This window comes from Equus asinus, chromosome 10 (genome assembly GCF_041296235.1).
Source record: "Equus asinus isolate D_3611 breed Donkey chromosome 10, EquAss-T2T_v2, whole genome shotgun sequence".
Classification (NCBI taxonomy): Eukaryota; Metazoa; Chordata; class Mammalia; order Perissodactyla; family Equidae; genus Equus; species Equus asinus.
Window position 1 is genome coordinate 33,784,069 of NC_091799.1, and position 13,279 is coordinate 33,797,347.

The window sequence follows — 13,279 nt, forward strand, 5'->3', positions numbered from 1 at the left end:
TGAAGTCTCTGTTGGAATTCTAATTACAGGAATGCATGCAGCTAAGAACAAAGATGGATATCACTTTATATTAAATTGACAAATTTGTTTTTATTGATAAGGTAGGATTTGGCAAGGATTCAGCATAATGAACACTCTTGAAGAGTGCTGGCAGGTGCTAAAATTGATACAGCCTTTCTGGGATACAATTTAGAAACTTTCATCAAGGGCCTTAGAGGAACCCTTTGCATGTAACCGACAATTCAACTACCAGGAATCAATCTAAAGGAAATAACCAATGATCTGAACAAATAGTTATGCATCAGTATATTTATCTCAGTGTTATTTTGGTACCAAACTTGGAAACAACTCCAATATCCAATAAGAAATGGTGGTTTAGTTAGTTAATTAAATAAATTATGGATTGTTGTACATTCATGATAAAATAAAATAGCTGTTCAAACTCATGAAATGACAACATATTCAAGAAGAAAAGTAAGATACAAACATCATATATAGTATGATCTGAGTTGTGTGTTTTAAAATCTCTCTCACACACACATACACATATACTAAAAAAATAATAAAAATTAAAACGAAACCTACAAGGAAGTACACAAAACTGTTCAGTGATTATTTCTGGGTGAAAGGAATTCTTTATACTTTATTTTTTTTTCAAATTTCCTTCCATGTGCATGTATTAATCTTTAATTATTAATTTTATAAGAAGAAGATGTAGTTTGGAAAATCATGCTACAGACGTGGATTGGCAGGTGAGTGAGATCAGATGGGGAGACTAGTTGAAGGAAAAAGAGAAGAGGCCAGGGTGGAATCCTAGGCACAACAGCATCTAAGAGGCAGGCAGAGGAGAGACTGACTGAGCAGAAAGGCTCAAGGAGAACCAGGAGAGGATGCTGTCATGGAAACCAAGTGGAATCCATCAGCCTCCTGGCAGGAAACAGGTGGCACACAAGGGGGTAACTAAAGAGAGTTTAATGAAGGAAGTATTTTCAAAGGTGTGGGCAGGGTTAAGAGAACCACAGTATGATAGTAAAACACCTCATGACTAGCAACAGTGGAAAGTCACCAGGGATGGGCCTGAAGTGACAAGGGATGGGAGTTGTTGCCAGAATTCAGGCAAACCTATAATGATGGAGAGAAATCACTCAGCAGGAGCAATGATATTAAATAGAAGAAAGCAACCACTGAAAGTCTGTTGCCTGTCAGGAAGGTATCTAGGAAATTAAACTTCCCTCTTATCCTACTTTCTTACCTCCTGATGGTCTTTCTGTTTGCCAGGCACAAACAGAAACCAAAGGAACAAGGCATCCAGGCGGTACAGTCCATAGGTGTCAAACTTTGGGGGTACAAAGTACAGTTGGAGAAGGGTGGGAGGAGCTCTGAGGGGCAAGCACAGACCATCCAGTACACAAGGAAGGACAGCTTAATAGAATGAAATGATCGATGGAAACATATGACACAGAGAAGTCACCAGAGGTGAATATTGAAGAGTTTCCATTGGATTTGGCAATTAGGTGGCCACTGGCAACTTTGGAAGCTTCCTTAGAATTGGTGATAGAAATTTGAGCATTGTAGGCTTAAGAATAAAAAAATGAAGAGCAGCTATATGGGATCTGTCATAGAGGGTAATTTCCTGGAAGAAAGTAGGCAAAATAGGACTTAGCTATTTTGTTTATATAAAATAATATATATATATATGTAGTTTTATAGTTAAATATTTATAAATCCAATAATATTTTAAATCCTCTCCAACCATTTTTTAAGTTGCTATATGAAACATTGAGTTTGTCCTTATTGATAAAACATAAACTATAGATAATTTAGCTTTTCCATAATTTTCCCTGATGCATTTATATTGGCTATGCTTTTTCATCTAGTTAGCATTTTAGGAATAACAGACAATCAGGCCAGTTTTCCTCCTTGTTTCTCTCCTTCTCTCTTTAGGTGGTGGAGCATTAGTTCTTGGGCAAGAACAAGACAAAAAAGGAGAGGGATTCAACCCAGCTGAGTCTTTTGTGGGCTCCATAAGCCAGCTCAACCTCTGGGACTATGTCCTGTCTCCACAGCAGGTCAATTCCATTTTCAGTGTATGACAGTAATGAGATACAAAGGTACAAACCTAGTGAAAATGTGAACAGCCTAATGATGCTCTATCTTATTGCAACCTCTGGGTTTTCAGAATTTACCACCAATATCATTTGATGCTATGGTCATAGGCTAAATCAGGCAGAGGTTATCTAAAGTAATTTTCAATGAATCTCCTTTTCAGTTTCCTACTGCTGTTTTTAAATTTTACTGGACATGACTAATTTATAAAATTTTGTCATTTTGGAGCCGGAAAGAATCAGAGAATAATACTGCAAATCCCTCTGACTAAAGATGCAGAAATTTAGGCTGGCACGAGATCGTACAGAGAGTAACAGATGAGCTCGTAGGTAGACAATCTGGAGTCCCACAGCCTCAGTTAAGATCTCAGTTCTACCATGAATTCATGATGATGATGTTGAGCATATTACTCTATCTCTATAAGCTTCAGTTTTCTTTTCTATGAAGAATGAACAAACAGAACTGCATAGAGGAGTTTTGGCAGGATTGAACAAAATACTGCATGTACGATCATGGCATTTTTTGGCACATAGTAAAGTCTTGGTAAATGTTTTCTCTTACTATTATAGTGGCAGAACTTGTGTAAACCTCAGTTTCCTCAACTCTAGATCAGAGATAGAAGACAGGAGAGTGGAGAAGGGGAATCTGTACAACACGTTAGCAACCTGCAAAGCTTTAGACAAATTGTATGCGTAGAATTTCAGAATTTCTGGCAAGAATGAAATATTTGGGAAAGTAAATGGTGGAGGTGGAGGAGAGAGGAAAGACAACTTTCCTGCTGCCCCTGAAATCATATCATGCAAAACCCTACTTCTCTCCACGCCCCACTCCATCTGCAAATGTTTTCAATGGGACGAAATTAAGATATAATAACTCTGTCTTCCCTAAACAAGTAAGGTTTATCTAAAGATGTGTTTTTAAAATTTCAGGTGAAATCGCTGGCTACCTCATGCCCAGAGGAACTTAATAAAGGAAACGTGTTAGCCTGGCCTGATTTCCTGTCGGGAATTGTGGGGAAAGTGAAGATCGATTCCAAGAGCATATTCTGTTCTGGTTAGAGTTTCCGTCTTCCATAGCTTCTGCTATCTCTTAGCTACTCTGGGGTTTTCTGGCAAAAGGACACAATTTGAAATTCTCTATTGGCCAAATAGTGTGTGTCTATCAGTGTGATGTTTAACTAGTAATTCATTTTGACCCTGCCTTCAACCAAAGGATTTGTTTTTTTTTTTAATACTGAAGTACGTTCTGTATAATGGGGTACAAATTAATTGTGGAGGAAACTAGGAAAAAGGTAAAATAAGGAAAATAAGATTAGAGGAGGGATATGGTTGAGGTTTTAAATGTCCACCAAAGTCCTACCCTCCTTTTTGAGATGGGATACTCTCTGAGCTCTGGACTTTCTAGCAGCCACCTAGGGGCAAGTGGCACACGGAGAACAACAGTGGACATTACAACTCGCACACTGAATAATCCAACCCTGAGTGATCAAAACTGCCTCATAAAATCCAATATATTTCAACAAGTCTCTAAAGCTGTCCTAGAATTCATGGTTTTTGATAACTTACAAGAATATTTCATTAATATTCATAAAATACTATTTTTTGCCTTAAAAAATACTCAGCAGATTTCTGCTGAAAGAGAGAAGGTTGTTGACTCAAATAGTTTTTTCTAGTAATGTTCCTTGCCAGTGATCTGGTTACGTGTTGCCCTGTTTTAAGATCAGTACAGTGTCTCTCACATGCTGCTACAACATACGAGTTGAAACTCTTGACCTGGTGAAGCCACCACTATGTTGCTGACAAGCTCTGTACCTGTGTTCTTTGCCCTCAGATTGCCCACCTTTAGAAGGATCGGTACCTCATCTCCGAACTGCATCAGCAAACTTAAAACCAGGCTCCAAAATCAGTCTATTCTGTGATCCAGGCTTCCAGATGGTCGGGAACCCTGTGCAGTACTGTCTGAATCAAGGACAGTGGACACAACCGCTCCCTCACTGTGAACGTGAGCTGCTGTTGTTGAAGGCATTTCAGTAGCTCTTGAAAAACGTTGGCATCATAAGAACACTTTTCAGGAATGCTAGATAAAAGCTAGATACTTAATAGTAGTAAATATTCATTGAATACTTCCTTTGTGCAATGAACTATGTTGGGCACCACGAAAGAGGTGGGCAATGAAGATCCAAAGAGACCCTCACCTGTGATTGTATGCCAGGTGGCACAAGGAACAGGATGGGAAGGAAAAACAGACATAGGGGCTGAAGCCCAAAGGGAGATGGGTCATTGCTTGGTGTGAAAAAACAGGAAGAGATCTTTTGACTTGGGTGCATCCGTTCATTCATTTATTCAACATTTTGTAAAGTACCTAGTATGTGCTCGACACTGATCTAAGTTCTGGAGATGCAGCAGATGGGAAAATAGTCTGTCTTTTTATGGAGTTTACACTGTAGAAGGAAAGGCAGGAAATAACAAGAAAATATAATATTATTTATTTACAGTAAATATTAACAGCAAGGGCCAGAAGTAAGGCCTATGAAGAAAAATAAAGCAGAGTAGGGAAAAACAAAGTGAGAGGGCTGGGTGGAAGCAAGACTGCTATTGTGGATAGGGTGATGAGGGGAGTTTCTCCATAGCATGTGTTCCCACCTGACATGTTGTATACATTTATCTGTTTCTTGTCTCTCTACTCCCACTAGATAGTAGGCTTCATAAGGCAGGAATTTTGTCTGTTTGGTTCATTACTGTAACCTCAGCACCTAGGAGAGTGTCTGGCAGGTAGCAGGACCTCCATAAATACTTTTTGTAAATGAATGAATTGCATACCTACTATGAGCCAGACAATATACTAGATGCCCAGGGCACAGATATGGCTATAGCTTGCTGCCACCCCTAGAGCACTTTCAGTCTAATGTTTGCGTGCAGCGAAAAGTTCATGCTTAACTCAACTGCTAGTTTCAACAAAATATCTTTTGAGCATTTTGCTCCTAATGCAGTTGTGTTCTTCTTGGTCACATTACAGGCATTAGCTGTGGGGTGCCACCCCCTTTGGAGAATGGCTTTTATTCAGCTGAGGACTTCCACGCTGGCAGCACAGTGACCTACCAGTGCAACAATGGCTACTATTTGTTGGGTGATTCAAGGATGTTCTGTACAGATAATGGGAGCTGGAATGGCATTTCACCATCGTGCCTTGGTGAGATCAATCTTGGCAAATACTGTGTGGGTTTATTCTAGCTCCATGGGAGACAGTCATCCCAAATTCCTGAGGCTCTCTTGTGACATTCCTTTGTTAACTTCATCTCATCCAAGTGAGCTCTGGGCAAGCCATAGTGAGAAAGCAGCTGTCCACAGAAGTGCCAAAAATGTTTTAAATTTTTATCAGACTCAGTAGTAAGAGTATCTTTCTCTATCTCAGTTCTTCTACTTACCCACCTATAAACTGTGGAAATAATAGATTTTATTGTATATCTGCAATGTGATTATGACTGTTATATTTAAATTTTATAAAAATATATATAAATTTTATAAAAATATATTTATATATAATATTAGGTTTATAAAAATATATATTGTTATATATAAATATATATGTAAAATAAATATAACTATAAAATATATATAACTCTATATTATAAAACAATTTATATGGTTATATATAAAAATGTATATAACTATATATAGTTATACATTAGATGATATGTAATGATTTAAAAGTAAAAACAAATGTTTGATACATAGGAAAACTCAATCAACTTTACTGTGTGTAAACTGCCTTCTTTTCAGATGTTGACGAATGTGCTGTTGGGTCAGATTGTAGCGAGCATGCTTCCTGTTTGAATACAAATGGATCCTACGTTTGCTCATGTATCCCACCCTACACAGGAGATGGGAAAAAATGTGCAGGTAACCTGTATATGTATAACTGGGAAGTCTATTTCAATATTTTTATTCAAGTGTATATTTCAAATATGTGTTATTTAAAAATAATACAATATTTTCAACTTCAAAGGGGAGATGGAAAAGATAAACTCTCTCTAAAAAGACATGTAAGTAACAGCTAAAGGTGCTTTAAATTAGCATCATGCCTCTCCCAACTTCCCAATTTCTGGAAAAGCAAAACTGAGAGCCAACTATATCACAAGAATGCTGAAGAAACGTCTACACAGTACGAGAATAGTAGCATGGATTTAGAAATATAATCAATGACCTCTAGCGCGTCAGTCAGAGCAAAGAAGATGCTTCATCACATCTTTGCTGTCACTATCTTTGCCCTGCCTCGGCCACACAGAATTATATCATTGAAAAAAAATTGAGATCTTGCCTTACCACCTCTCTGTATTTTGTGATAATTTTGATAATACTGGCTCATCTCTCAACCCATCAACGTCTTTCTACATTTATTGTGAGAAAGCAACTATCAGAAAACAATAAGACAGAAAGTAAAGAGGAAGTCTCAAAATTAAGTCATAATTGCATTTACTTTTTGAGAGTATTTCATTTAAAGTCCATGACTTATGCAGCCAAAATGATCTTCAGAAAGATTGAATCAATGTATCTTCCCTTTTTAAGAATTCAAGTATTTATTGACTCCTCTTGTTCAACTCTAACCCGGAAATCTCCCTTGAACTTATTTCCCTTTCTAGAAGGGGTGGCCAACCCCAAGTGTGCACATAGGAAGGGCTTCTAATCTGTAGTCTTTTTGGAACGAGAGGCCGAGAACTTCTCCTAAATGTGTTTTAGTACAGCCTTTACATTAGGTTGAAAGAAAGTCATTTACTCTTAAAAAGTGGGTGTGAAGTCCAGAGGAATAAAAGGGGCTGAACCCCTTCTCAGCCAGGCCTTGGCACCACCACTGCTTCCCCAATAAACAACTCCCTTTTTGGCCAGATAAATTTTGTATATTTTTGTTACTCATTGCTGTTTCAAAATATTGTTGTTTAAATCTCTATTAAATATATTTTCTTGGGGCCTGGCCCAGTGGTATAGTGGTTAAGTTTGCACGCTTCACTTCAGTGTCCCAGGGTTCACCAGTTCGGATCCTGAGCACCAACCTCGCACTGCTCATCAAGCCATGCTGTGGTGGCGTCCCACATAGACAACTAAGAAGGACCCACAACTGGAATATACAACTATGTACTGGGGCTTTGGGGACAAAACAAAAGAAAAAAGAGGGAGATTGGCAACAGATGTTAGCACAGGGCCGATCTTCCTCACACACACAAAAATAATAATAAAGAAAGAAATGTACATATATGTGTTCCTGTCTAATTGTCCAACATGTCGCTGCGCTTCATGCATCTCCCTTCAGAGGATTCTTCCTCAGGGTCTAACTTGGTATCTTCAGTGTAATGAGACCTTGCATGGTTGTGTGAAAGCCCATTATTGTCCCACAAAAACTGTTTCTCTCTTTCAAGAACCTGTAAAATGTAAGCCTCCAGGAAATCCAGAAAATGGCCACTCTTCTGGTGAGATTTATACAGTGGGTGCTGAAGTCACATTTTCATGTGAAGAAGGACACCAGCTGATGGGAGTAACCAAAATCACATGTTTAGAGTCTGGAGAATGGAGTCATCTGATGCCATATTGTGAAGGTGTGTTTAGTAAATTCCCCATGTTCGTGGGGTTTGGCCATCCTAGAATTTAAGGTATAGAAATGTCGAGTGTTGTATCAATATTCTTTGTATTTAAAGCCCAACTATTAGGCTCATATTTAAACATGACAGGAAAACCGAGAACTGCCCCCTAGGGTTTTAGAAACTTTTGCACTCATTAGCTAAGAAAAGCAATGCTTTTTGTTTTTCCTCCTTTAAGCTGTTTCCTGTGGTGCACCAGCTATTCCAGAAAATGGTGGCATTGATGGATCAACATTTACCTATGGCAGTAAAGTAGTATATAGGTAAGTATCTAAGACCAGAACTAGTTTGTAGAAGTTTTTGACGACACACTGGTGGTGATATAATACTGGAAGAAAGGGTGAAGAATAATCCCAGAGGATGTTTTTAAATTGCTGTGAAATTAATTGAATCATGTGTAGTGTAAAGAATTCTAATCCAATAATCTAATGGTCATCATATCTAGAATCCTTAAATCCCCTGACCAGAACCCAACTATTGCCACCAGCACCTCCTTGAGATGCTCTCAGAATGGATGTCATGTAGGACGGCCCTGCAAGCTAATAAATAGTCTTGCTTATAAGTTGGAGCTTTAACTCCAAACCCAATATTTCAGGGACTTATACTAGACCAGACCAATCTCCAACCAAGAATTTTGTTTGCAGCTACTAATCCATGACACACACCAGGGGCAAGCCAAATCCTTAAGCCTATCCTTCTACTTCTCGCTCAGCAAGGGCCTTATGGGAGAGAAGTACAGTATTCAACCCTGAAAAAGAATAATTATAAAGCATTATTTCAGTAGGAAAAAAAGAACTCTTCCTATATGAGTATATTCACAATATTTTTGGAGGTTTTGGCACAGATGAAATTATGCAAAATAAAGCAAATTATATTCTCTAATTTTCCTTTATCTTCTCTAGGTGTGATAAAGGATATACTCTGGATGGTGATAAAGAGTCATCCTGTCTTGCCGGTGGTTCTTGGAGCCACTCTCCTCCTGTGTGTGAACTAGTCAAGTGTTCTAGCCCCGAAAACATAAATAATGGGAAATATATTGTGAGTGGGCTTACATACCTTTCTACTGCATCATATTCGTGTGAGAGTGGATACAGGTAAAGTTCACAGACACCAGCCACGCTTGTTACAATACTGTTACTCATTTTTTTACTCAGTAGGTTTCATTTGCATGTGACTGACTGACTTTAAATACAAGTTTCTAAATGTAAAAGATATTCTCAAATTTGTATGCTTCCTGAAGCCTAGCTCATAGTAAATGCCCAGGGAACTATTCCATCTAACTTTGACTCTGAGAGTCCTAGTTCAATTGCTATAAACATTCAGACATTAAGCATGAAAGCAAAAGTGTTTGTGAGGCATAACACAATGCCTGGATTTTTTGGTAAACAACTTACCAAGCTTACACTCAGCATTACATGAGATGTTATAAAAAATTTACCAAGGTAAGGGCCTGGGTCCTTAATACCGTACAAGATTAATTTGATGAAAGGTGTGTGTGTGTGTTCAAACAGAAGGGACAGCAGAGAGAGTCAGGCTGTGATCAGAAACTTGGCCAACAGGATCTGAAGTGAAACAGATGAAGTGAACAGAAGCAGAGTGAGTAATACAGACAATCAGAATCAGGTTGGCAAGTGAAGGTGGATAAGCCATGATGTAGGATTTGAGGTTGTGAAATCAAAAGAAGACCAAAGGTCAGAGTCATGAGCCACACACTTCAGATCCCAAGCTCGTGGCAAGGATGACGGACACCCTTGGACCTCAGTTATCCTGACTTCTTGGGTATCTGTCTCCCTTGTCACTGGGTCCTAACCAGTCTCGTAATTCCTTCTCCTCCAAGTAATCTGCTATTTGCAAGGTTTGAAGTGCCCTACAACACCACCAATGAGCACATTAAGCATTGTGTTTTGCACCGAGTTGTTATTTTTTTTAGCATATTCATGGTTTTAAATGGTCTATAGCCTGCTCAGATTTCCCTTGTTTTTATATAAAGCAAGAAAATAGGAAGAAACTTTACTTTTACGTATTAGAATTCCTCGTGTCCCCTAGGCGCTTCTAACTCCTTCCTATCTCATCTCCATAGCAGTAAATAAATAGCCAATGAAAGAGGTGGCATCTTTCTTCCTGTAGCTTACAGGGCCCTTCCGTCATTGAATGCTCGGCGTCAGGCAGCTGGGACAGAGCGCCACCTACCTGTCATCTTGTCTTCTGTGGAGAGCCGCCAGCCATCAAAGATGCTGTCATCACCGGGAGTAACTTCACTTTTGGGAACACTGTTACTTACACTTGCAAAGAAGGGTGAGTAGAGCCTGGGAAGGGAAGAAACATTGGGAGTGGATGTTCCCTGACTGCAGACATGGGCTTCTCTGAACACTCAATTAAATTTCCCAGCAGCCAGAGCCAAAGAGAGCTTTATGCTCTTGCTTTCTGACAGCAGAAAGGGAGCATATTCTCCTAGGGGAGCAATGTTTTCCTGGAATTAGAGTGACTTATCAAATTAAGCCTTGCATAATGGACATTGGGTAGTTCAATGGAAAATATCTTTATACTTTAATTAAAGATGCAAAAAAACACATCAAAATAAGCATTTGTAGATTTATCCTCTTCAAAACCAAAGGCAAGACTTAAGTCACAACAAAAGATGACACATCTGCAGGAAAAAGGATAATAAAGTTCAGATTTTTACATTTTTAATAATCTCATTTAATTCAGAGATAAAATTTGTAGAACCAGGGAGCAGATTGCAAATTGCTTTCACACTCATTGTCTCATTTGCTCCTCATGGAAACCCTGTGAATTACGGAGAAAGGAGAGCTCACTCTGGGATGGTGATCTGCTTAGGGTCTTCGGCAGGCAATAAAGAATTGAGGGGTGATTTAATCCCAGGTCATCTGACTGGCATGTCATCTCTTTTTTCCCCATGCTTCCTCAGTAAATATCCTCACCAGTAATAGCGCTTTCATACTGCAGATTTACCCGAGTTGCTCTTCACGCAATTGGAAGCAGCAACAGCAGAGGGGTTACCATTTTCTGGATTTGTGTCTCAGCTCTGTCCATCATTAACTGTGTGGCCTTGGGAAAATGGTATAACCTCTCAGTGCTTTGATTGTCTTCCTACATAAAATGAGTTCATTAAAGGTTCATGCTTCATATGGATATTGTGAGGAATAAAATGACATAGTGATAGACTAGCTGGAAAACGACTCAATAAATCGGCAAACTTTGCCATTATTATGATGATTCCAGCACAGATAAGAGGACACACTTTCTATAATAGCATGGAAGTTGAAATTCGTTTCGCCTGATGGAAGACCGTCCTACTAATACTGGACTGCCAGCAGGTGGCGACAATATTTCCTTGCAAATAGCTCTTGAGCGTCAAACACTTGTATAAACAGCTGACAGAAATCCCAAATCTTAACACTTTCTTAAGTGAAAAAGAAATCTTTAACAATAAAATGTCAGTGCAAGAATTAGCTTTTGATGGCCCCATCTCTCCCCTGTGGAGTGACTCATTTAAAAATTTCTTCCTGGGGCCAGCCCGATGGCGTAGTGGTTAAGTTCGCGCTCTCCACTTTGGTGGCCGGGGGTTCACAGGCCCAGATCCCAGGTGCAGATCTGGCACCACTCATCTAGCCATGCTGTGGCAGCATCCCACATATAATAGAGGAAGATTGGTGTAGATGTTAGGTCAGTGCCAATATTCCTACAACAAAAAAACAAACAGGCAAAGAAATTGCCCAGCAAATAGAGAGATCTCACTTGTCATCCCACCGAGCCTCTAGGTGGAATGTTTCTAGCGAATATCCTGTGAATGAACTGCTAGGACTAGGGTCATGCCAGACTCTGCTGTTGCTCTCTATTCGAACTCCAAGGCAGTATGTCCCATCCTCTCTTCTTCCCTTTCCTGTCCAATCCAGGGACAACCACAGCATTCATTTACAGGCTTACTTTTCACTTTTTAATTTCCTCTTCATTTCTAGCACATGGAGATTTCTTTTCTTGTCAGCTCAGCTACGCATTTAAAATAATTTTTGTTATATTTCATCAAGTTTTATATAGGGAGGGTTTTCAGACTTTCTTGTAGCCAGAACTGGAAGTCAGTTGGCCCCCTTCTCTCTCTCTTTTTGTCCTTTTCGATCTCTTCCCCTAGGTGATTGATGGGCGTAGGTCAGCATGCACTGTGTTGTTCTATGCAAGGATGGCAGCACTGTGTTCAAGTCATGGCTTTTGTGTAATGGGGCCTGTCCTGCTGTCTTCTTCCACTTCCTAAGATGCTGTTGGCCTGATAAGAGGGTTAGGGCCTATTTCCCTCTCTAACCCTCTCAACTCTCTATTCTCCCTTGAGACGGCCTGACACCGGTCACTGTTCTGCACACTGTTTAGGCCACCCAGGCCTGTTAATTACATGCACATATGTGCAGTCTTGCTTCAGTCTCATTGTTTTTTCTTCCTTTACTGATGTTGTGCTTTGTACCAGCCTTTCCTTGAATTAAGGGGGAAAGATCCAGTCTCAAGTTTAGGATGAAAGAGCAGATACTTTAGAAGACTGGAGTAGTAAGATGAATGGCAGAGAAGGAAAGAAGCAAGGAGCCTCATTTCTGCCTCCTGCCCTAAACTTGGCTTTCCAAATTCACCTTTTATCAAAACATTGCCCTGGGGGTTCTCAACCGTTTACCCAAATTAACAAAGTGGTCACTTGTTTCCCATTTTTCTTTTCATCCCTGTGTGTAGACTCTTGGTGAGAAGCTCAGAGAGAAGGAAGGGTCATTGGCATCCTAAAATCCTATTAGAATGTTTCCCTTTTGATTCCTCTCAAATATAGACTTTTAAATGCATTACTGAATTTACTAAGATAAAATTTTTGATCATCGTTTTTAATTGAAAACAGAAATAATTACGGATGCAGATTTATGCTTTCCACTGCTCTTATTAAATTGCAGCTCGTTAAATATGTTGCTCTTTTAAGGCTCTTGTAAGGTTCTTCTTCTAAAAAGAGAAGAGCTAATAACCCACTTGGGAGCCTCTCATAAAACTTCCCAGGCACATGCTCATTAACAGGCTTCCCCTCAGTGTGTGAATCAAATCACTGGAAATAGCATCTGAAGATTCCTCTGCCCATTTTCAAAGCGTTTGTCATTATTATTCCAAAAATATGCTACTGTATTACAGCCAATTTCTCCTAAAAGGTGGCCTTCTATGGCATCACTGTAATATCGATGGATCATTTTTCCTTGAAATTATGGAGTAAAACGATTTGTTTTATAATTTGTATAGCCTGATTTTAAACGACAGTCTGCAAGAGTGTCCCCAACGTTTCTTGAATGAGAATAAAAAATGTCGCACAGAATAAAATTAAATATTCCAGCGTTTTAGATATGTGCCAGTTCCAATTTTTCCTGCTTTGGTAGCCAACATTTATAAGACATACGTCATCACATGTACAAAACTTTATCTTTTTTAAAATAATTCTTTTAAAAAGTAAGCAGGCGAAATATGTCTCCCAGAAATCTTAACACACATTCAGACTTCTAACATAATGAAGTG

General features: G+C 39.1%; 1 protein-coding gene across 1 annotated transcript in view; it reads left to right on the forward strand.

Moving 5' to 3' along the window:
* Positions 1-13,279, forward strand: part of SVEP1 (sushi, von Willebrand factor type A, EGF and pentraxin domain containing 1) — a 168,429-nt gene that overhangs the window by 115,860 nt on the left and 39,290 nt on the right. The window contains exons 28-36 of the mRNA XM_014834470.3: positions 1,945-2,069; positions 3,036-3,159; positions 3,937-4,107; positions 5,122-5,295; positions 5,886-6,005; positions 7,517-7,693; positions 7,914-7,998; positions 8,638-8,829; positions 9,863-10,030. Of these exons, the coding sequence (XP_014689956.2) occupies positions 1,945-2,069; positions 3,036-3,159; positions 3,937-4,107; positions 5,122-5,295; positions 5,886-6,005; positions 7,517-7,693; positions 7,914-7,998; positions 8,638-8,829; positions 9,863-10,030 (1,336 nt within the window). The remainder of the gene's footprint in view (positions 1-1,944; positions 2,070-3,035; positions 3,160-3,936; positions 4,108-5,121; positions 5,296-5,885; positions 6,006-7,516; positions 7,694-7,913; positions 7,999-8,637; positions 8,830-9,862; positions 10,031-13,279) is intronic.